Genomic DNA, 24,242 nt, shown 5'->3' with positions numbered 1-24,242 from the left:
GTCGAAGACCAAATGGAATTACCCTTTAGTTTAAATTGTATAGAACCATGTTTTGATTTTTGGAGAGAGTGATGTATTCTCTTCTCCTTTCATATATACGACCGAGCTGTATTTATTGCAACAACCAAATGAAATAGAGAAATTGTGCCATTGCATGTTTCATTTGTCTGTACATGAAGCTAAAAGCCTTGAATCTGATTCTATTTTTCAAAGCGACAAGCTTGATCAAGTTTTGTAAAATTATAAATATGTGTTTCCTTATTATTTTCCTCCGAGGTTGTCTCCAAAGCTAGAAATTTTCAGAATACTATACATTTGCAACCAAATAGTAAACCTATAAGCAAACCAACATGTAGGCTACGTCTGTCCAAAGCTAAAGAATTCGAATGTCAACTTGCTAATTACCTTGATAACGGTTATATTCAAACCATTTTTTCTTTGTGGGCATCTCTAGTGCTTTTGGTGAAGAAGAATTTGGAAGATCTTCAAATTCTTTTAGGTAAGGCTGGCCATTATTGCAAGTTTATTGAGAACTATGCAAGAATAGTTGTGCCTATGACTGACCAATTGAAGGGTCAAGATCATTAATTTCTTTGACAAGATGAGCAAAAGATTAGCTTTGATAAACTTAAACCAGATTTAGCCACTACTCCTCTTTTGAACGTCGTGGATCCCTTCACTTTTGAGTGCTTCAAGTTTTTATTCATGATCTTGAATAGATATTGATAACCTACCCTATTGATTCCGACTTTGTCCATAGTCCCTTGAACATTATCCTTGTCTAAGGTAGAGCTCTACAAGAATCCATCAATGCATTTCTTCTTAGCCTTCTTGAACTACAAAACCTTATTTCTGGAGACCAATGCTAGTAGGTGCGCCAAATTTTCCAAAAGCATTTCTTTACCTAGAATCTCCTAGAGATGCTTTCTCTGAGTTAGAAGGTAAAAAGCCAAGAATTAAAAACAAATGCACAATTCGGGAGGTGCGAGCGACCCTAGAAGGGAGAGGTAGCGGTGCAGGAGACAGGGGAAATGTCACAGGTGGCATTGACACTTGCAGGAGGTGGCGGCACTGGAAAGGGACATGCACCATTAAGGGCCCCAGCTAGTGAGCGGCGAGCGCTGACACATCATTTTCATTTTGTGCTTTTGCTCGGGATCGTATTATCAGGACGGTGGAGCTCCACCTCGTGTGGGAGATGCAGAAGAAGCGGCAGAGGACGATTATGCTGGAGACGAGCAAGAGGGGAACGGGGAAATGTGGGATTTTTGCTGACTTAGAGGTGCAGAGGCCTCGCTTTGAGTATGTGTGTGTGTGCACGCGCGTACACACGTGCCATTGACGCGAGCAGGCGACGCTGCTGGATAGGGCTGCAAGGGCACGTCGTCAAGCAAGACCATGGCATGCGAGGTATTGGTTGGCACAGAATAGCGCAGGCCTTAAGCAGGCTGGAGTGCAACCGAAGCAGAGGTAAAGCACGAAGAGGGGGTGCAGTGGAGGAGAACCTTGTGAGTGAGGGTGACGAGGAGCATGGGAACACATGGACATTGTGGCTCGGCAAAGGGACGTGGAATCTCGAATTTGGAAAGATTCCAGTTAATAAAATGTCGGTAGACCGAGTAGTAAGGCTAATCTACTTCCATATAGTAGACATATAGATTTTGAAAGCAAGAATTTAAAATCGTCCTCAAAAAAATTATTGCCTACAAGTAAGAGTTATATGTCATTATACATGTCTTTTGCAATTGTGTAGACATTATTTATATGGTGCAAAGTTTGAGATTGTGTTTAACCTAATATAAATTTCATCTAAAATTAAAAACTTTACTGAGAAGATTTGATGTAGATAGCCTTAGCATAATATAAAAGATCATTACGTGGTTTACAATTCAAATAGATTTGAAGGGTCATAAGGTTTGTTAAACAAAGATCCTTCAAGAATATGATTGTGTTCTTTACAATATCGTACAAGTCACTACAATGTAGTAGCCGATGCTTTAAGTCGCATATCGCAGATAAATGCTCTTTTTTCACGAAAATTAAGAGTAAAGTCTTTGCCTCTCTCAAAGGGAAGTGTGTGCACAATCCATCATATAGTTAGGTGTGGAGTCATGTAGTAATGAGGGATCCTTCTCACTTTGATGATAGTGCAAACTTTAACTCTACACAAGGTTCTACTTTTTCGCAAGAATAATTACAATGATGGAATAATTTTTCTATGAAAGGTGGATTTTTTTTCACAAGGGAAGAGCATGTGTACCCATGGAGTGCCAAAAAAAAATTGAGTACTATGGTAGTCCCAATTAAGTCATCCTAGCAGTGCTCGAAAAAAACCTAGGTTTAGTGTAATCCCACCTACAAATTTTGAAATTTACCTCAAAATTTTATTTTTGAAGGTGAGAAAACCTACAAAATTTCGAAAAAATTAGTGTAATTTGGTGTAAAAACCTTCAAATTTTGTCAATTTACCTATTTTGTTTCGCGTATGTAGGTTTGTCAAGTTTTTGGAACAAAGTTTTTTTCGAGCACTGCATCCTAGTATAAGGAAGAGACAATTTTCTAATACAAAGCACGTTTCCACATTTCCACATGGTTTAGTCTATTTATGCTCGTGTATGGTTATCAACTTCGGTTTCCCACTATCGTAAGTTTGGTCAATGAACGTACACATTTAGCTAAAAATTTATTTAAAGGATATTTTGATATGCCACATATTGCTAAGAGCAATGTCATGCGAGCTCGACTATTACAAAAAGTTTGCCGATGCAAAACACCGACAAGTTGCCTTCACGGAGGGAGTTGGTTATTTTGAAGGTTCAAGAACATAGACTCTAAGCTTTCACTACAATTTTGTGGTTCTTTCAAGATTCTTAAGAAGATTGGCGAGCGTGCTTATAAATTGGATTTACGAGCGCATTCACATGTTCATCTTGTTTTTCACTTATGTAAGTGGTTAAGAAGAAAGGAAGACAATGTTGTTGATTGAGAAATTTGCGTCTCACGTTCATCCAAGTTCTAGTTTGATGGAAAGATATCTGAAAAAAAAAAAAAAAACTCCAATTGAAAAAACATTGGTACTCTTCGTAAGAGGTTTCACACTTTTATTTTCGAAGACAAAAACTCTCTTTCAAGAGGAAGCAATGTAAGGACATTAGTCGGAATCTATGTTTATTCTCATAGAAAACAACTCTAAAAGATAGTTTGCTGCGATGCTTTTTGATGTGGTGGTTACTAATGTTTGCCAATTGGAATTGTGGAAATCATGCAAAGTCCAAAGATTTGGAGGTGATAGTAGTTGCATGCTAGGGAGAAAATTAAGGGGATAGCCTTCCATCTGTGGATATAAAGCTGCCCATGGGGTCAACTATGTGGCTTGAGTTAAGCAAACCAGAATGATGGTTAAGCTTCCTTTTTATGGATCCCCAACTGAACTCCAAATCTTCTAAAGCCATAGGCAACATACAATTGAAAGAAAGCTCCCACACAGACTTGTCAGGACCTAAAAGGGAGGCCGAGGACAAGGCCAAGCAATGATGATGCTTCTGCTGTACAAGTTTCGTCCCATGGAAACCACATAAACCAGACCGAAGTGCCAACGCTCCATAATCAAGTTGCACTAGCAAATCAATGAAACTTATGTTTGCAGTAAAAGCAATTGCTAGATGAATACACCTTCTCCAACTCCATAGTAGAGGTAACATCCATGCATGGCCACTTACAGAAGAGAAGCTTGTGAGGAGAGTCCCTTTGGGGCAGAGAGCAAGGCAAGGTTCCATGGCAGAGAACATGGTAGAGGTAACATCCATGCATGGCCACTTACAGAAGAGAAGCTTGTGAGGAGAGTCCCTTTGGGGCAGAGAGCAAGGTAAGGTTCCATGGCAGAGAACATGGTAGAAGTAACATCCATGCATGGCCACTTACAGAAGAGAAGCTTGTGAGGAGAGTCCCTTTGGGGCAGAGAGCAAGGCAAGGTTCCATGGCAGAGAACATGGCATTTAAGACGTATGCCTCTTCAGGTTCCATGGCAGAGAACATGGTATGCCTCTACTTTGCTCGAACGCAGGGCCTTAAAAAACCGCTTCTCCGGATGTGAATTAAGAGAGAAACTAATAAGCAAGACTTAGATGGCTTTCAATCTTCTCAAGAGAATTCTCTCAAGAATATCCTTAGAAGCATGATATCCTTACCTTCTTACCATCTCCATGATATCAATTTTAACTTGACATTCAAAATACTCAAACAATGAATAGCATGGGTCTCACATTCAGTACAAAAGTTCAATTACATCATAGCAAAGTACAATTTATTCAGCCGATTAACCTTTTAAAGTGTTCATGTGCATGGAAAGGAAGGAACTGGAAGAAAGCATAAAGGACTCAGTTACTGCGGCAGCGCTGAAGGAGGGCACCTTCGATGGTGACGCCGGGGCCAAATGCGACGGCAATGCCCCACTCACAATCAGACTGGTTATCCGCCTCCGAATCAGCTTTACGTAGCTCATCGAGCACAAACAACACTGTAGAAGCTGAAATGTTACCATAATTCTTAAGAATTTGCCTGCTTGCTGCAAGCTTCTCTGGTTGCAGCTCTAAAGCCTGCTCAACAGCAGTCAAAATTGCCGGCCCGCCTGAATGCACTGCCCAAAAGATGTCGTTAAAATCTGGCTTGCCAGGAGCATTGTCCAATGCTGTTCTGCAAAATGCTCCGACATGCTTCGACACCAAACTTGGCAGGGTTCTGTCCAAGTAGAACTGGAGCCCCTCCAGCTTCAAAGTTCCCTCTATGATCTTCTCGGAATCCGGCGCCAAAACTTCCCCGACCCACTCAATCTCATACAAGGGCCTCTCTATCTTGGGCTGTGGTTGCGCACCTACTATCACTCCAGATGCCCCATCACCGAAAAGCGCAGTACCAACTAGATCATAGGGAAATTTCTCATTGGGGGCTCGGAACGTCGGAGCCGCTAGCTCACTGCAGCATATGAGGACTCGTGCAGATGGGTTGTTTTCGGCAAGATCCTTGGCTACACGCAATGCGGTAATCCCCGCATAGCAACCGAGCATGTAAAGCATGACTCTGTTTACATCGGGCCGGAGGCCTAAGGATTTTGTAAGCATCACATCGGCACCCGGAATGGCGATGCCTGTGAGGGTGGCCACCACAAGATGAGTGATTTCAGATGCAGGGCGGCCCCATTCATTGATGGCCTGGATCGCAGCCTCGTGTGCAAGCTTTGGGACCTCTTCTGCAAAGATGGAATTTCTCTGCTCTAGACTCGGTTCACCTGGCGTGTAGAATTCAGGGTGCTCCTTCAGGAACTCATCTGTGAGGATGGAATACCTTGTCTCAATGCCGGAGCGGTCACCTGCGTTGCCACACAACAGTAAATAAAAGGAAAACTCAATCTGGGTTTCATTGACACTGGTATAGCTGTAATGTGCAAGGGCTCTCCATCCTCATCCAACCCCCCTTTCCCCCCCCCCCCCCCCCACCGCCCCCCCCTCCTCTGTGTTCCCCCAGTGCACTCACATCCACATGCAAATACATTGAAATCTTTAAGAAGTAGCCTCGCCCAATAGATCTATTCAACACATGCAGCTATGGGTGCACACACACATCCAAACACACCACACACAGCTTCACCCATACTGAAACCGGAGACAAGTGTCGCCGAAATAGGCAGATCTGTTTAGTCCAGACGCATGCGTGCACATCAATATGCACACATATACATAGAATGAAGACGTCCATGCTCAAGCACACACCCCAGTGCAGATATGCACCCACGCTCTCACCCAAATACACAAGGCACCAAATAGCACATCAAATCAAAGAGGAAACTTACAAATACGCTGCATCTTCTGCTTCAGCTCACCCTTGTGGCTGCAGTTGGTGACATTGAAGTACCAATCCGTGTAAGTGGACTGAACAATCTTGTTGGGAGGTGTGGCTCGGCCCATCGCAAGGATGCAAGCACGGGCTTTCTCTGGTGGCGGGAATTGGTTGAGGGGGCGTGATGTTTCGGCGACGTTGAGGCGGGGAGATGGGGACTCCACCCAAGTAGGGCCTTCAGGGAGGGGCTGCCGGGGAGAAGGCTGCTCGATCCATGTAGGGCACGTTGGGCGTGGCGTGCCAGGGACGGCCTCCGCCGGAACCCATTCACGCCTACCCTGTGCTGCCACTTCCACCTCCAGAAACATGGTTGCTGCTTAACCTAGAAAGCTCCGAGGGTAAAAGTCTAGCAAAAGATCTGTGCGCACTCTCTCTCTCTCTCTCTCTCTCTCTCTCTCTAGCAAAAGATCTGTGCGCACTCTCTCTCTCTCTCTCTCTCTCTCTCTCTCTCTCTCTCTGTGTGGAGTCTGCCTGCGTTTTCCTCTCTCGCACTCGAACACCAACACAGGTCGAAGAGAGGATGCAGAATAGCAATGTGCATACACAAAGCCTTGTTTATAGCAGCGTAGTGCGATACTACAGTCACCACCGTGACTCGGTCAACCGACACACACACACCGCACATACGCATACGCACCCATAGTAGTGGGTAAATAGTCATCGGCTCCATTCACATCCATAGGCTCCAAAGACCATTCCACTACTATGTGCGACTTGGTCAAGCTTAGCCTAGAGCCAGAGTTTACATTCAGGCTGTGTTCGCAACTGGTCGCCAACCAATTCTGGACTTTTCACATTCCCATGAGAGGTTCCCAATTGCTTGGCAACTAGTTGCAGCCTTGCTCCGAGGGGAGGGGTGGAGCAAGTAGGAAATCACACAGAAGACAATGATGTTGCGCTTTTCCACGCTTGCAAAGGGAAGACGATGAGCACGCCGTGCACTATCCAGGATTGCGGCATATTTATTAGTGCTAATATTATAAAAATATACATTTTCACTTTTCGAGACTTGCAAAGGGAAGATAACGAGCATGTTGTGCTCTACTATTGGATTGCCACTGATTTATTAGTGCTAATAATTGCACATCTCTGAGGTCTTCACATGAACAGAAAAGCAATGGTTGTTGGTTTGTTAACCGACGACAGAGACTTGTGTGATGATGTGATTACGGGTCATGCAGTGGAGTCAGTACCATGCAAATAGGCGGCTTGGTGACTGCCCAACGCTCCCTATCGCTTGGTGCTGACCTTTGTGTTAAAGTCATTTCAAGCAAACGTCGACTCAGCGGAGTCAGCACCGGGCGAATAGAAAGCTTGGTGACTACCCAACGCTCCCCATCGCTTGGTTCTGACCTTTGCAAATGGACATCAGCTCAGTTAACATCCACGGACGCCATATCACATTGTTTCGAGTCAGGGGCCGACGGGCTTGTCGATCATATACGGGCTTGGGTGATCGTCGATGAGAGGCGCACCACATATCTCATTTGACAATATTTCTACTTTGATCGGCCAGTGTGGACGCCAATGTGTGAATGGGCCAAACTCATATAAAACGGCCATTGTAACCTAAATCCCCTATTCTAAAGGGTGCAAGCTAAAGAAGAGTGCTCTTGCCTTATCTCCTTCTCCTTCTCCATTATGTGCTCACAAGTAAGTGTGTGTGTGTGTGTGTGTGTGTGTGTGTGTGTGTGTGTGTGTGTGTGTGTGCGCGCGCTTAAGAGAGAGAGAGAGAGAGAGAGGGAGGGAGGGAGGGAGGGAGGGGGGGAGAGTGTGTGCGATTCAGCATTGCGGCAACATCGACATCGGTGAGGCAATTGAGCACCGCGACGATAGGTCCCTCTTCTTCGGAGCAAGGAATCCTTCACGACGGCGAGCATAGAGCGGTGAGTAACACACCCTTGCTCTCTTTAAGCTTGCTAGGTTAGCTTGGTTGTATGCTTGCAACCATCCGTGGCTCGCACACGGTGCTCGGCAAGTCCCTAGCTTTGATACATGCGGTAGACGTGCACTTTTTTTGCACGATTTTCGGGGAATTTGCCCTGCACCAAGCTCGAGAAGCACTTTGTGCTGCCTTCTGAAGTCACTCAGTGCACAAAGGAAAGGTAGAAAAGGTGTGTGTGTGTGTGTGTTGTGTGTGTGTTTGGTGTAAGTCTGTCGGGAATGGCAGGAAAGTTTCGATATGTCATGTTAAGCTCTGCTCTATTTTGTTGTTCAATCAAGCTCCATTGTAGTTCTACTAGTTTTGCAATCGCAATGTGTTAGTTCTGTCTTGCACATTTTATTCAGATTCTAGAAGGGCCATGAGCCCTGGCCTCACGACCCTCTAACCAAGACGAGCTATCACACGCTATATTCCATAGCTTGATCAGAAGCATTAGGAAGGGAATGGGGTCTAAGGGGGCCTCTTTATTTTCCATGGGATTAAAAAGGAGATTATGGAAGTGGCAAATGGGTGGATGCCATGTGTACTGAAATGTTGGGTATGGCAGGGCCTAAAAGTAAGTGGTCAAACTTGTACTCTCTTATAAAATATAAAGAGAAAATCTCTTTTAAATTCAGAAAACTAAACCTTTCTTAAAATAGTTGAGTAAAAACCAATCCTTTCTCTCTCTACTGGCTACAAGTTTCTCCCCCCTCTCTCCTAAAAGCGGGTCCCTCCAAAAACGTGATGATCATTCCCTCCCTCTCTCTCTATTGTACCATCTCTCACTTCTCTTCACTTCACCTTGTTTCTCTTTCCTTCCTTTCAGTTTTCCCTCTCAAAAGCTCTGCAACAGAAGTTTGAACCTCATTTCCCTCCTAAGCTTACTGCATTCTTGAGGGTTGCATTCTCCTCAAGCTGAAGTTCTCCATTTCTCCATGGGCTTCACTAAACACCTCTAGCTAAAACTAAAGTCTACAGCATATCCTTCAGCTACATCATCCCTCTTTCTTTCCTCAACAGGTTTCCTGCTCCTTCTCCATTAAGCTCTCTGGAGAGGATCTACTTCCCTCTCAAGCTTTGCAACATTATCTTCCACATTAAGCCAACAAGAAGGTGGAGCAGTATAACAATAAGTGGCATCCTTCACCTTTGTGTACCATCAAGAATCTTGCTCTTTATACAGCTAAGAACATGGATGTGCAATGTCTAATCACAAGTGTTTGTGTGCAGGTTGTGCAACCATTTCCCATGGCATCATTAGGTACTCGACGACCTAGGAGTGTCATTGACTCCATTTCATGCAACAATGTACAAGATGACAATGGATATTGGGCGACGATGGAGTTAAAACAAATGATGTGGGTGACAATGCAGCCCAGCTCAAGAGGTGCACACAAGGTCTCAAGAAGACACATGGCTTCTCGAACACACCATTGGAAGGGAAGAATCATGGACTTCAAGCAAACACAAGACGGCAAGAGGCTTGCGAAGGTGCAACATTTGTATGTTGCTTCACAACTAAAGCTAGAGACAGCAGCGGCTCCATCAAGGTTTCTTGCAAATTGTAATTTTTACTCCTCTTTCAAGTTTTCTGGTTATCTATTTAGTATTTTTTCCTTGTGTGTTGCTTTTGGATGACCGTAAGATTTGCAATTGTTGTTTGTTCATGTTTACAGATATTTTTCCATCCGATTTTGTAGATTGGGAGCCAATAGAGTCCTTCATAGGAACTTTTGAGGCCATCCACACTAAGCTTGGCAAGTTGCTCTATGCTGGTTTTCAGTCCTCTGAGCTTGCCTCACGTGACATCTTTTTTTATAATCATACTTATGTCACACCTAGGTGAAATGGACATGGTAATCTATCTCTGGTTCACTCGCCAACCTTGGAGAGTTTGGAATGGCCTAAGCCAGACAGTGCCTTGATCGTAGCAACCAAAACGAGAATCGAGGTGGATGTGCAAGCAGCAATGAAGTCCACATATGGTTCCCCATAAAGCCACGGTAACATGGTTTATGTCTCTTCATGTCTTTGTGTTTATATTTCGACTTCAAAGTGTTCACCGGACTCCAACAATGTGGACTTGCAAAGGGGGAAGTGCGATCAACGGGTTTCTTGCAACTAGATGGGAAACTAAGGTGGTCAACCACCAGGGAGATAGAATCAAGTGCTCTGTAGTTGCTGACAAGGTGGTGTTCAGATACCATATTGCGAAGCAAAGCTTGTCGATGGTCTTTCCCTATAGAAGATGGAAGTTGACGATGGGAGAATTGGAGGCACTACACTCTGAGGTTGCTGCTAGAGAATCAGTTGACCTACAAATACATCTCCACGACGATGCAGTGCACCACATTACAGTGAACAATGACTGGCATCTCAGTCACCTTTGCGAGTATCTTAATCTCAGATAAACCTTGCCCAAGCAATATCTCTTTGTACAATGAAAAGATTGTTCGTTCCAAAAAAGAGAAGAGCTTTCTGTGTGAGAACGTTCCGTTTTCGTGATGTATTTTTGTAAAAGCTTGTAACTGACAGTGATTTTGTCCACATTAAAACATACGGTGTTTTGAATCTCGTTTCTACGCATACTTATGTATTCTCAACTTGTTCAAGTTTTCAATTGAAACGTGCAATTTATTTGATGTAGAGCACAAATGTTTTCAATGTTGGTGTCTTTCAATGCTTTGTCGCGTGATTTTGTTTAAAGTTAAAGTTTTAAGTTATTTTGACATTTATTTAAGTGTTTTTTAAAAAGTTACTTTGGGTATATAAGTGACTTTCTAGTTTTTAAACTTCATTTCTCACATTCACAAAACTCTAGCTCTAAGTTCTCTTCGCATCTTCTTCGCGAATGAACCCATGGCAACGTCTACTGATGCACTTCTCACACAATTAGAAAAGGTAGGACTTGCAGATCGAGCACATGAACTACTCAATGTGTTCGAGAGGACAATTGACATGTAGGCCACTGCCAACCATCATACAGAGGCATTGAGAAGCTTTCTTGACTATATAATGCAGCACATGGAGGAATATGCCATAATCTTTGAGGGATCCGACACGGCGTGGTTGCCAGTGGATTTCTTGAAGCATCTCTATGCGGCTGACAAAAACTTTTGTTTTCGCTTGTTGAGGTTTATTAAAAGCCTCAACGAACGGGACTACAGGATAGAGGATGAGGATGATCTCATGGATTTGGGCATGGGGTGCATAGGCACCCAAATTTTATTTCATAGGACATGGTTCTGGCATTACTTGTGCTTGAGGCATGGACAAGGGAAAATCAAAGGAAAAGGTAAACCTAAGACGTCATGTGACCATTGTGGAGGAATCAAATGAAGTTATCGAAGAGATAGATGAGCAGGCCGATGTTGGAATTAGGGTTGCAGAGAAACACACACAGCTTGGAGAAGACGAAGGAAGCTCAAGGCACACAATAGAGAGTGTGTTACTTAGTGTGCAATGGAAAGATAGATAGCCCTAGAGTGATGGGCGTATATACAATGCACGGGGGAAAAAACCTCCTAAAGAGGGGAAAAATGCCCCGGCGGTCCTAGTGTGTTCACACACATCACTACCACATGTATATGGTAACAAATCCCCCCTGGAGTGATGCGGTGAACGAGAGCTGGCACATGAGTAAAGGGAAGTGCCATGCCCTGAGGACAGGATCAGTCCACAAAGGGGAGTAAGCCCAAAGCTTTGCGGAAAGCTTCAAGCTTCTCACGAGACAATGCCTTTGTGAAAAGATCTGCAAGGTTGTCCTGTGTTGGCACATAAGCCAAGCTGATCTCTCTTGCTGAGAGCCTCTCCCTGACATAGTGGTAATGCACCTCAATGTGCTTTGTGCGAGCATGAAAAACTGGGTTCCTCGCAACTGCCAATGCGCTCTGACTGTCAGTGTAGATAGTGTTGGCAGTGTCCTGTCCAACACCCAAGTCAGCCATAAGGCGTCTGAGCCATACACACTCAACCGTAGCTATGAAGACTGCCCTATACTCAGCCTCACAACTCGAAGTGGCCACAGTAGGTTGCTTCTTGCTCAACCATGATATACATGAACTGCCAAGCATGAAACAAAAACCACTTGTGGACACTCGCGTGTCAAAACAACCAGCCCAATCTGAGTCCGAAAAAGCATGTAAGTCTGGCGGCAATGATCCCCCCTTGGGATAAAACAAGCCAAGATGTAAAGTGCCACTAAGGTAGCGGAAAATCCTCTTGACAGCCTGCCAATGCTTAGACCCTGGGCTATGCATAAATCTGCTGACCTGTGAGACTGCAAACTGAATATCTGGCCTCGTGTTGCATACATAAATGAGGCAGCCAACAGCAGTTTGGTAAAGAGTGACATCAGCAGGATCGCCAGCATCATGTAGACTCAACTTCAAACCTGTTTCCATGGGAGTGGCAATAGGTTTGCAATCCTCAAGTCCAAACTTACATAGCAATGTCTCTATGTAACTTTTCTGACACAAGGCAATACCACCATCACACTGCTTAAACTGTATACCCAAGTAATGATGCAACAGCCCCAAATCTTTCATCTTGAAAGTAGCATTCAAATCAGCCTTAAATTCAACATTATGTCTCTCATTTGGTCCAGTGATCAGCAAATCATCAACATAAAGAACCACAATGAGAAATACATCATCCTCACGCTTTACATACAATGTACTTTCTGTTGGACTGTTACGAAAGCCTCGTTTAACCAAATGAGTGTCAGCTTTCTCATACCAAGCACGAGGAGATTGCTTCAACCCATACAAAGCCTTCTTACATTTGCACACTTTGTCCTCTTGTCCTTTTATGACAAAACCACGAGGCTGCGTTACATAAACTTCCTCAAATATGTCACCATTCAAGAAAGCAGTAACAATGTCTGATTGATGTACATCCCAACCAAAATGAGCTGCCAATGCACATAGAAAACGCACAGTAGTCATACGACAAGTGGGAGAAAAAGTCTCTTCATAATCTATGCCTTTTTGTTGTGCATAACCCTTTGCAACAAGTCGAGCCTTATGGCGATCGATCTCACCATCTGGCTTGCGTTTAAACTTGTAAACCCACTTCGTACCAATGGCCTTTTTGCCAGGAGGCAAATCACATAAAGTCCATGTGTCATTCTCTATAAGTGCATCATATTCTGATTTCATGGCAGCAATCCAATTTTCTGAATTCTGTTCTTCATCAAAAGACAGAGGCTCCTCAACATCATGTAAACTAGACACAGCCAAAGCATAACAATCTGATGCATAAGATGCATGGCGAGAGCCTGAACGAGTACGACTAGATAAAGGTGCATCCAATTTACTGTCACGCAAAGTGTGCACCAGCCATTTTGGCATACCTCTAGCCTGCTCATTTTCAGCCCTTTCCTCATCAAGTACATCAAGTACATCTGCATCATTAATAGGCTGTTCTAAAACATTTTCAGAAACCCCCATAGGCTGTACATTTGCCTCATTGGAACTTACATTCGTATTTCCACCACTGAAAAGAGGCAACAAAGTGTCATAAATGTCCTGTGAGCTTACATTACTGTCTCTAGTACATGACAGCAAGGGCTGAACAGAGTCTTCCACAAACACTACATCCCGTGAAACCAGAATACGTTTTGTTTGCGGATGATACAACCTGTAACCTTTGCTTTCAGCACTATAACCAACAAAAATACATTTGACAGCCTTATCATCCAATTTTCTGCGCTGCACTTGTGGCACCAAAGCATATGCCAAACAGCCAAAAACATGCATGTGCTCAATAGAAGGTTTTCTATCATGCCATGCTTCATGTGGAGTAATAGACTGCAAAGCTTTCGTAGGACACCTGTTAAGTACATAAGTGGCACACATGATGGCCTCAAGCCAAAAAGAATGCGGCAAAGCTTGACTTTTGACCATACATCGTGCCATTTCCGTTAGTGACCTGTTTTTCCTCTCAGCAACACCATTTTGTTGAGGTGTATAAGGCACTGTACATTGGTGTTTTATCCCACGACTAGCCAGAAATGCATTAAATCCATGAGACATATACTCCCCCCCTCGATCGGAACGGAGGGTGCCCATAGTACATTTTGAGACATTTTCAGCCATAGCCAAAAATTGTTTGAAGCACATAAAAACTTCGGACTTCGCTTTAAGCGGAAATACCCACGCATGCCTGGAGTAATCATCAATGAAAGTCATGAAGTACAGGTAATTGCCCAAGGACGGAGTTTGCATGGGCCCACAAACATCACTATGCACAAGCTGCAACCTGCATGTGGCCCTAACTGGAACCATCCTTTGGAAACTTAGAACGCTGCATTTTACCCAGAATACAGCCTTCACAAACATGTTTGATAGGTGCTTCAAGAGGCGGCAAAGAAGCAACCATATCAGATTTCTGCAAACGCAGCAAACTGGCAAAATTCAGATGACCAAAACGTGCATGCCAAAGTTTTGCATATGAAATAGCCCTTGAATCTGCCACAGCATTTGCAAAATTTTGTCCACACTTGTCATACAAAGTGAGCTTATACAGCCCACGGCACAAAAGCCCAGATGCAACAATTTCATCACCAAAACTGAGATCATGAACTGTACATCTGTCATCCACAAATTTGAGTACAAGGCCAAGTCTAGCAAGTGCGGATACAGACAAGAGATTCTTCTTGATCCCAGGTACATAAGTGCATCAACAAGTGTGAAGGAACTGCCATTAGCAGCAGTGAGCACAATCTTTCCAACTCCTTGAACTGGATAAGAGGCGTTGTTGGCACAAGTGACTGAATTCCCATGAGGGACAGACTCGAGAGAGGTAAACAATTCACGATGTGAGGTAATGTGCTTTGTAGCACCACTGTCGAAATACCACACATGTGAATCTGCAACAACTGACAAGCATGCATCATGGACAGCAGGATTGTAAGTGCACTCTGCGCTAAAAGCCCATTCTGCATCAACATCAGCATCACAATCTCCTTTCACAGAAGACTCAACAATGGCTGCATTTGTAGTGGAACCAGCATTTGCAGTGGAACCACCCTCTTTCTTCTTAGCCTCTTTGGCCTTCAACTTTGGACACGACTTGATCAAGTGATCATTGGCTTTACAATAATGGCAACGCATCTTCTTTTTGCCCTTATCACCAGAATTTCCAGACGAAGTGCTGCCACCAGAAGCATTAGGAACAGAATTTTTGCCACTCGCAGCAGAACCATAAGAAGTGGCTGCATTACTGTTACCACCCTTTCTTTGAGAAGCAATAAAAGCCTGTTCAACTGCACGCTGCCTAGTCCTGTTTTTTCGAGAAAGTGACTCTTGCAACAGCAATGTGCAAAATGCATCAAACTTGACAACTTCAGGATTTCCTTGGGTCATCAGTCTCCAAGTACTAGCAAAAGTCTGGTAGGAATCTGGTAAGGCATCAAGAACAGTCTGCACAAGGGAACTGTCCGAAATGACTTCACCTGCAGAAATGAGTTGCTCATTGATATCCTTGGTGGAAATTCTAGAACGAGATCGCCATTGTAAGACCTTGGAATCTCTGTAACTTGTTCCACTACTTTGATTTGCATTAACAGCTTTGTCAATGTGCCCTTCTTCTCGGCCTGTGAGAGCTTTTGTCTTGTACTCCTTTTGAAGCTGTTTAAGGGAAAAACTCGAGGGGGGGTACATAGATCTATTAACTTCTTCGGACCGAATTGCATCTTTGACGGACTATCCACAATGGAAATAGGAATCATGCTAGGTGAGCCGGCATACTGTGTTTGATGAGATACGTTGACTTTGTATTTACGTGAAAGCTGCTCATCCAATACATAGATGAATTCACCCAAATTGTTGAGAGTCCTCTCAAGAGGCAAATTCATTTCAATATCACCTACTTCGATAACAGCATCTAAAGTTGTAAATTGCATTGGAGAAATTAATTCTAAAAGAAATGATTCAGATATTATGAATTTACCATTGTAAAAAGTATAAGAAAACTCTTTACCCAAGAAATATAAAGAGCAAGCCATAATAATATGCTAAGCAAATAATTAAGCACAAGATCACATTGTATAAGCTAAAGAAAATTGATTATATACTCACGTCTAATAAGTAGCCGTTATAAATTTAAAATTAATATTATTTTATTAAATTAAAAAATTAATGTTAAAAATATGAAAATTTTTAAAAAATACAAAATATTTGTTTGTGTATGTGTGTGTGATCACGGGCTGGAGCGTTTTGCGTGGACAAAAGCAAGGCACTAACGCAAGATGGTCCTTTTGTTGTTGCATTCACCTAGAAAGAGGCAGGCGTAGAAGAGAAGGGTTCGTAATTCTACCAAAATCGGTAGAGTTACAACCCACCAAAAAAAGTTTGTTGAAGTCATGTTAACTGTTGCCAATGTGAATGTCCTCTTGATTGAGTACGCAGTGTAAGCTTTGTTTTATCTCTATGAAATTTGAGAAAATGATTCTCTGTAGTAGGCGTCCCCAATTTTGAGCCCAATTTTAATTAAGTATGCTAGACAAGGTTAGGCAACTTTATTTATGAAATCCATCTACTGGTTGGAAAACTTGAGGGGGCGGGATGAGGCGGGGGCAGGCGGAGGCCGCAGGTTGGGTTTGGGGGGGGGCCGTGGGCGCAGGAGCGAGGCGGGGGCGGGCGGAGGCCGCAGGTTGGGTGGGGGGGGGGGGGGGGGGGCCGTGGGCGCAGGAGTAGAGGCGGGGGCGGGATGAGGGGGGAGGGGGAGGAGCGGAGCGGGATGGCATGCATACTTGCCCATGGCCAGCGCGTTGACCATGGGCGCGTGGGCGCCCATGGGCGCCTCTGCCTCTGGCCAAGCGTGGCCAGAGGCAAAGGCGCCCGCGGGCCTATGCGCGTCCACGTGGACACGCAACGTAGGTGGCTATTGCGTGTCCATGTGGTCTGGCCACGTGTACCGTCGCCAACCGACGGTACACGTGGTCCGTCACGTGGTCACGCGCCCTGCCATGGAGGCAGTAACGTGGCCACGTGGACAGCCACGTGTATTGCCGCCCAGCGACAGTACACGTGGCTGTCCACGTGGCCACATTACTGCCTCCGTGGCAGTGCGCGTGACCACGTGGCGGGCCACGTGTACCGTCGCCAATCTACAGTACACGTGGCCAGACCACGTGGACATGCAACGGTCAACTGCGTTGCGTGTCCACGTGGACGGCCACGTGTGTGTGTCCACACACACACACACACACACAAAAAGCGTGTGTGTGTGTGTGTGAACACACACACAAACTTAAACGCACACACACACACAGGCTGGCGTGCGTGTGTGCACCACACACACGCGCCTTAGTGCAGCATGTGTGTGTGTGGCGCACACACACGTGCACCTGCGTGCAGCGTGTGCCCACACACACACACACACACACACACACGTACACACGCACGTGCACGTGCACGCGCACACACACACACACGCACACACGCTGCACATACACATACACACACACGCTGCACATACACACGCACACACGCGCGAACATGGCAAAACACACACACAGACACACATTCCTTTCTCTCACACACACAGTCATTAAAAAAAATAATTTAAAATTAAAATTAATAAAAAATTAAAAGCTTTATAAAGTGACCTTCTCTTCTTCATTTTTCTTCTTCTCTATTCTCTTGTGCTACATAGAGCTCTCTGTCTCTCTCTCTCTCTCAAGTTCACATCTCAAACTTCCAACCTACAAATTCTTATAAATCATCCTATATCTATTTCTTATAAATTATTCTTCTTTCTTGCAAGCATGAGAACAAGAAACCAAACAAAAAATATTGGTGCAATTGATGAGGTGGATGTTACTACCTCACAAGAAGTACCTCCGTTAGGCACACAGGATACCCAACAATCTCAGGCATTCAGTTCTTTGGATCGTATTGTATCCATTGTAACTGGAGTGGCTGGAACATCACAATCAAGTGTTGGACCTAGTCATCTTGTGGAAACAGGTACCGCTATTGAGAATGTCAAAGACGAAGTGTTTGGAAATGTTGTCGACAAACACATTTCTTTGGGTTGGGTGGATTCTCACAGAGTACCATACGATGAGAAACTTCCACGATTGCCTCTTTGTCGACTTCTCTCAAAACCCCGCCATCCGCACGCATGATGACCATGTGACCGATTTGCAAATCTCTATTGCAAACAAAAGCTACCAACCAATGATGGCAAGATTTATTGTTAGTGAACGAATTCCTGGGGAGGATCACAAACAATTTACTCGTCGTGGTCACGCTGCGAGGGATCTTGCAATGTCATATGATTTGGATGAAGAGCTTCGCCAAATCCCGGAGCTTAGTCACATGGTCGAGAGGTACTTTGTGGTTTGGGATGGTAATCACCGATTGGAGGCATGGATGCGGTGGATGAACGAGAATGACATTCCAATTGAGAAAGCGCCAAAGGTGGAGTGCGTTCTAGTTGACTTTGAGCCACATGAGGCAGCGGAGTTTCTATTGGTTTTGGGTATGATCAATAGGTGAGCCCTTTGTTTTTTTGCTAATGTAAATGCATTTTATTTCTAAACTATATAAATTACAATCGATTGTTAAACAGGGCCACGAGGGTTTCAATGCCTCATACGACTGCTCATGATATTTTCATGATGAGAAAGCTAGGGTTGGCGGACCTTACATCACTTCTGCAAAAATTCCCCGAAAGAGTGCGTTTGGCAGCCGAAAGGGCTTTGAATTTTAGAGGTCCAAATAAGTCTAAGTGGCTAAAATTGCCAATGGCTGTCCTTGCCCAACTACTTTGGAAGGTATACTTCAAACCAATTGTATATCAGAATATGTTTTGATTACGAAATTTTATTATTTGTATTTTGATTGAGTTTTTTGAAAATAATAGGAAGAGTTCGATCATATGTTTAGTAGTAAAATGGAAGGGCTGACATCAAAAGGGAGTTTTGACTACGAGTTGGCACCTGACGCTTACGAGAAAAGCATCAATCTAGCGCTTTCTCAAACGGAGCAATACTTTACGCGCAAAGGGCTAGAGATAGCCACCATTGCAAATCCAAAAAATGGCAGCGATTTTTTCCAAAAATGTATTTCATTTACTGGTTGGGGCGAGAAGACCACGAAAATGACACCCTCGAGAGTGGCAGAGGTAGCGCGCGCATGCATTAGCCCAACAGAGTAAGTAATAGTCGTTTAAATCATTGGATATATTTCTTTTTTTATTATGTAACAATAAAAAATAAGTCTCGCGTTTCCTTTGATAGGAAGTGCCGATTGCTTGATTTGCTCCAAGCCGGTGATGCATCCTTGAAGAAGAAGGGCATCGGTTTGACGGAGAAGGCCTGGATCCAGTGGCTTCGATATCACGTGTACTGGTGGCAGTTGGAAAGGTTAGATTTCTCAAACATTTGCACCAGCTAGCAGTTTGTTATGTAACTTGTGACTTATTATTTGCTGCTGCAGGAGAGTGCTTGAGATGGCCGAGAAAATGGAGGCCGAGAATCATGATGTTGCTATCCAACATGAGAAGGCTGAAGGTAGGCATGGTTGCACTCTTGCCCACACATTATTGACATACAGACGCAAGCACTTTAAGAAGGTCTTCAAGAAGTGGAGTGCTCGAATCAAATCCACACATGAACCCGAAGAGCAACCCCATTTTGCTTGTACGGCACGACGCTTGTTGTACAGGTTCGACATCTTTAATTGAAAAATTAAGAATGTAGTAGGATACACTAATCTTGTTCTATGCAAATGAAAACTTTGTGGTCTGTCTTGTAGATGGTGGAGAGATGCTCTTGTCTTTCCCATTCCCGAGCACCCCAGTGATGCATGGTGCAGGTCGGAGAGAGAGGAGACGGGCTTATATCCTGACGAGTGGATAGATGACTTGCGGACAAAGGGAGCATGGCTCAAGTGTCCTTGGTGGCTGTACTACCCGGACAAGGAGTACCCACTCGAAGAGGAAGAGCTATACATAGGTATGCCTCTATGTAGTTTTTACCTTTGCCATGAAGCAATAGAATATGGGCTCAATAACTCTTCTTCTTTTAATTAATAGCGGAGCATCGTGCGTCACAGAAGAAAGCGGTTGTGATAGAGGATGCTCTATCTCCAAACACATCAAAGAAACCAGAGAGGAAGAAACAGACCTCAAGGAAAGACTCGCAAGCACAACAAGCTGACAAGCAACGTGGGAAGAGAAAGAAGAGGGCTGTAGTTTCGAGCGACAGTGAGAGCGAGCATGTGGTTGTGGAGTATTCTGTAGAAGTCAGCGATAGTGCTCATAGCCTTGGTGCTATGAGTCACAGTGTACCGACACTATCCTTCACTCCCAGACTAGTGGGGGGCATCCAGGAGTCCCCTCCATGTTCACCATCACATGGTAGGGCTGCAGAGGACTTATCAGACATGGCTAGAGTTGTGGGAGATAACCATCGAGGTACGTGAAAATGCTTAATGTTGTGTTGTTCTCTTTAGCATTGCTTGAAAGATATATTTGATCTTATGTTTCTATATACAGATATGCATGTAGAGCCATGCCACCTTGCAGTGCATGCTAGTGCCAAAGAGTTGGCAAAAGCTATTCCAGATGTGTTGTGCAATGATAGGTAAGCCACGCTTATTTACAATCATAGTTATGTGCACACTTATAGTGCTAACAAAAACTGCATGCAGTTCTATGCAGTCACTACGTAGATTCTTGGGCTCTCTATCAGGAACAGGGCAGATGAACCCCAGCTTGAGATTGGGTGGCGTACGTTTGGTGTACATGGCCTTTCCCTTACACACTAGGCCACATGCAACTAGCACGGGTGGGATTCCTATATGGAACCAATGGGATGGTGACCTTGTGGATGCTGCATTCCTTCTGGCATCCGAGTTTCTTTTGGTGGATGGCATGATTGTGGTGACATGTCGTGCAGAACATCTTTCCATCGTCACTTTGAAGGCAGAGGGAGCTGGTTTCTAGCTGCTGAGGATATTGTACTTACGGCTACTGGAGGCTAGTTGTACGACTGTTCAGGACTATTTAGAGGGGGTATGTTGTTTTTTTGTTTTGATAATGAATAGTAACTTCGATGTTCGTGGGTCAAAAAACAATGTTTTACTTGCTCCCCGCAGGTTGGTACTTTGTTGCTAGCCATTTTTTCACCCCCAAGAACTGGTGGGTGTCGGCTTCCGAGGTACGATCGAGCGGATGGAGAGATTGCAGCAAATGTATGTGGCTTCTCTGCAGATGACGACATGTTGTGGGAGAAGCTACCAGGATCAGATTCCACACAGTGGACGCTTGATCGTATGGGCCGGCCTTTTCGTAGAGGTATTGAGAGGAGTCCAGCATTTGCCAGGTGGTAGAATTTTTTTGTTAGCTGTTTTTATTGTTTCTATAAAATTATAGGTATAATAAATCTTAAGGTAACTTTTTTTGTGTAGATGGCTACTAGGTACCTTCACCGACATGGGAGATGCTGTGTTGGATTGTTTTGCAGGAGTTGGGACATTGGTAGCACAATGTTTACTACTACGTAGACATTGCATCAGTTGTGACAAGGATTGGGCAGTTTTCAGTGCTTGTTTGGAGCCAGCTCAGTGCCTACCTTCCGATTTAGGCTCGACATTGATGTTTCATAGGAGTGTCAGAGCTCAGGTAACTGAGCAACCATAGCAAGTGTCCGAGTAGCTTCATCCGCTTGACCCACCGTTCCCGACACCACTCAGTAGTCAGGGCGGGGCAGTAGCAGCACCATATCCCACTTTCACAGCCCCATTTTTGGCACAGCGTGCAACTGGACCGTCTCCCAGTGCATTCATTGCCTCCACATCTGAGGCCCCACCCGGGGTTGATCCATTGCCTCTTTCACTACCTGCAGCCCCCCCCCCCACATATAGTTCACACCCTTTGCCATTTGGAGCAGTTCCCCCACCATTTGGTGCACTGCCCCCGTTGGCACGACCTTTGTTTCCTCCCAGAGGATATGGCCATGATGTATCACCCCCCATATGTATTTACTTTGGATGCAATGGAACTCATAGATTTGGGGTTTGCTAGATGAAATAGACCCTAATTGTGTGTAAGGAACTGCTATTTCTCTTATTAATAGTGTATTGAATGATTCACCGGTGTTTTTTGTTTGAATGTAAGTTGGTCGTGAAATGACAATCAAATTTTAGTTGGAGAGAGAGAGAGAGAGAGAGAGAGAGAGAGAGAGAGAGAGAGAGAGAGAGATGGGTAGATTGTCCCTTCTTTTGAGAATCCGCTTGCCCGATTCTTAAAAAGCGCTCGCCAGAAACAGCTCGCCCAGAAATCGCGTCCATATTTTCTGATCTCACGCAGAGCCACCATGTCTAGCTTCCATCTCCGCTTGTTTTGTGTTGTTGATGGTGGTGGAGGAGCCGCCTGCCTGGCCCATTGAGGAGGATCATCTTTATATTTTTTCCTCCTCTCCTCTTGGGTTTGTTGCTCTTCAGGTGTCACCTTGTCCCTTTTTCTTTTTGCACATTGCTTGGCTCTCTGAGGGATTTTCGAAGGCCTTGAGCTCCCAGCCTTTGCTTGTTGGGTGGCTTGAGCTCTATCTTGTGCCGCCTTTCTCTCTGCCTCTGCTCGTGCTTGTAAGTTGACCAAATGAGCTCTCTCGGCCTCAGCTCTCTGCCTTTCCTCTTGGTCTCTCTGTCTTCTTTGCTCTTCTTGTACTCTAAGCACTTCCTTCTCAGCTGCCACTTTCTTTTCCTTCTCCCTTTGCCTTTTCCTACTCTTCGCCTCTTTTACTTTAGAAACCGGGTCGCCTAGTATAACCTTGATTACTCTTTCTTTGATTCGTGGTGGAAAATTTTGCGGCGTAGTAGTTGGGGTGGCCTGAGCAGTAGTGGTTGTGGCAGGAGGCGATTGCGGTGGATTTTCAAGCGGAGCTCGATATTCTTCTTCTATTTCTCTAGTTTCTTGTGCTTCTATGTGAAAAGAGTTGAAATCGGTGGGGGATCTGGCAGAGGTGTGCGATTGGCATGGGTTATATCACCGAGACCTCCAAATATGTGTCGCATGTTGCTTAAATCATCTGGATTTGATGGTTGGGGAGGCTCTTGGGTGTTTGGAGCGGGCTACAGTGCCGGTTTATCCACTTGTGTTGCGGATGTGGATTTAAAGCCGTAGATTCTGCATGGGGTTTGGGCTGTGGATTTTCTGCGGTGTGAGGGGATGTGGTGGTATTGTTGTGGGTAGTGCTAGTCTGCTCATGTGAATCGTCCATGTGGTGCACGATGTGAGTGCGTGTGTGTTTATGCTCGAATGGATCTTCTAGAATGCGCAAACAAGAAATGAACTTCAAGTTGTGAGTTTTGACTTATAAAGTACTAATTTTATTGAAAAAAACTTAAAAACTCAATAATACCATTAAAAATCAAAGAAAACTCTAAAATTGTTGAACTTTTTTGTTACATGGAACCACTGATTGGGGCATAAACAAACCACGTGGCATTACAATGTATGCTTAATATGGGAATGGTTAGTGTCATAAATTTATTGGTTTTCCACCCAACGTCTGTCATTTCATCGCCTTGTCGCCAACCACCGTCTTGGAATCGATCTTTTGCACTAGAAGATATGATTGCGATCACCTCACGCTAACCACTTTCTCTATTTTGCATTTCAAGCTTCTTTGCATTCTAGTCTTCTTCCAGCTCTATAGAACCAATAAAACATTTCGTGTAGGGCATTGCTCTTTTTCCTTCCACCTCCATGCCTTGTATTTTTAAAATACACAGTTGTTGCTTGATAGTGTGAGCGCTCCATTCCTTGGCTACTCCAGATGCCCAATGAACCAAATATGTAGATAAAAAATGAGCTATGAGAAAAAAGAATGTGCTAGCAAAATATAAAACTTTAGTTCAAACACTGATGTTTTTTTACTGCAAAGACAAAGTGTTCAACCCACCATGTAATGTGTTATGTGTGTCTCCCCCCAAGCATCCACCATTTGTGTTGTGAAACTATTGATTACAAACTTAAAAGTGGATATCTCAGCAGAAGTTAGATTTGCCTTTTCAAGCAAATGAAAATGTCATGTACAGACTACCACAAACAAGCATGCTTAATTCATAGGGTTGCTTCGTTACCTCTGTAGGTGGTAATGTCACACACCTTTTTCCACAATTAAAACTCATTGGGACTTTGGGAGTCAGAATAGTCTGAAAGCATATGCCTAGCTTTACTACCACCCATACATATTTTACTAGGACGATCTTGTGTACTTCCAGATGCCTTCCTGTCCTTTGATAACTCTACTGCACCCCCATGTAGGCCAATGCTTGATAGAATAGATTCAAGTTCTCTGATACACTCTTCCCTTCTTTCTGTAGGATCCATATTCCAAGCATAATTAATATGGAGCATAAGCAACTTGGCAAGAATTCGTACACAAGCATGAAGAGTGCACACA

The 24,242-nt window shown here is 44.2% G+C and overlaps 1 protein-coding gene across 1 annotated transcript; it reads right to left on the bottom strand.

Annotated features, from left to right (window-relative positions):
• Nucleotides 1–4,243: 4,243 nt before the first annotated feature.
• LOC147432603 (chalcone synthase 7-like) lies at nucleotides 4,244–6,340 on the bottom strand. Its single transcript, XM_086492478.1, has 2 exons — nucleotides 5,846–6,340; nucleotides 4,244–5,365 (listed from the first exon to the last, which is right to left on the bottom strand). Exons 1-2 carry the CDS (start codon nucleotides 6,198–6,200, stop codon nucleotides 4,377–4,379), a joined length of 1,344 nt encoding a protein of 447 aa, XP_086348604.1. The 5' UTR covers nucleotides 6,201–6,340; the 3' UTR covers nucleotides 4,244–4,376.
• Nucleotides 6,341–24,242: the final 17,902 nt, after the last annotated feature.

This window comes from Adiantum capillus-veneris, chromosome 20, assembly GCF_014529385.1.
Source record: "Adiantum capillus-veneris isolate H3 chromosome 20, ASM1452938v2, whole genome shotgun sequence".
Lineage (NCBI taxonomy): Eukaryota > Viridiplantae > Streptophyta > Polypodiopsida > Polypodiales > Pteridaceae > Adiantum > Adiantum capillus-veneris.
The sequence above is the reverse complement of the archived record's forward strand: the minus strand, read 5'-3'. Positions and strand labels throughout refer to the sequence as shown.

Coding starts and splice junctions, on each gene's coding strand:
- LOC147432603 (XM_086492478.1), bottom strand. CDS start 6,200: ATGTTTCTGGAGGTGGAAGTGGCAGCACAGGGTAGGCGTGAATGGGTT. Junction 5,366..5,845: donor GCAGAAGATGCAGCGTATTT/GTAAGTTTCCTC, acceptor GTGGCAACGCAG/GTGACCGCTCCGGCATTGAG.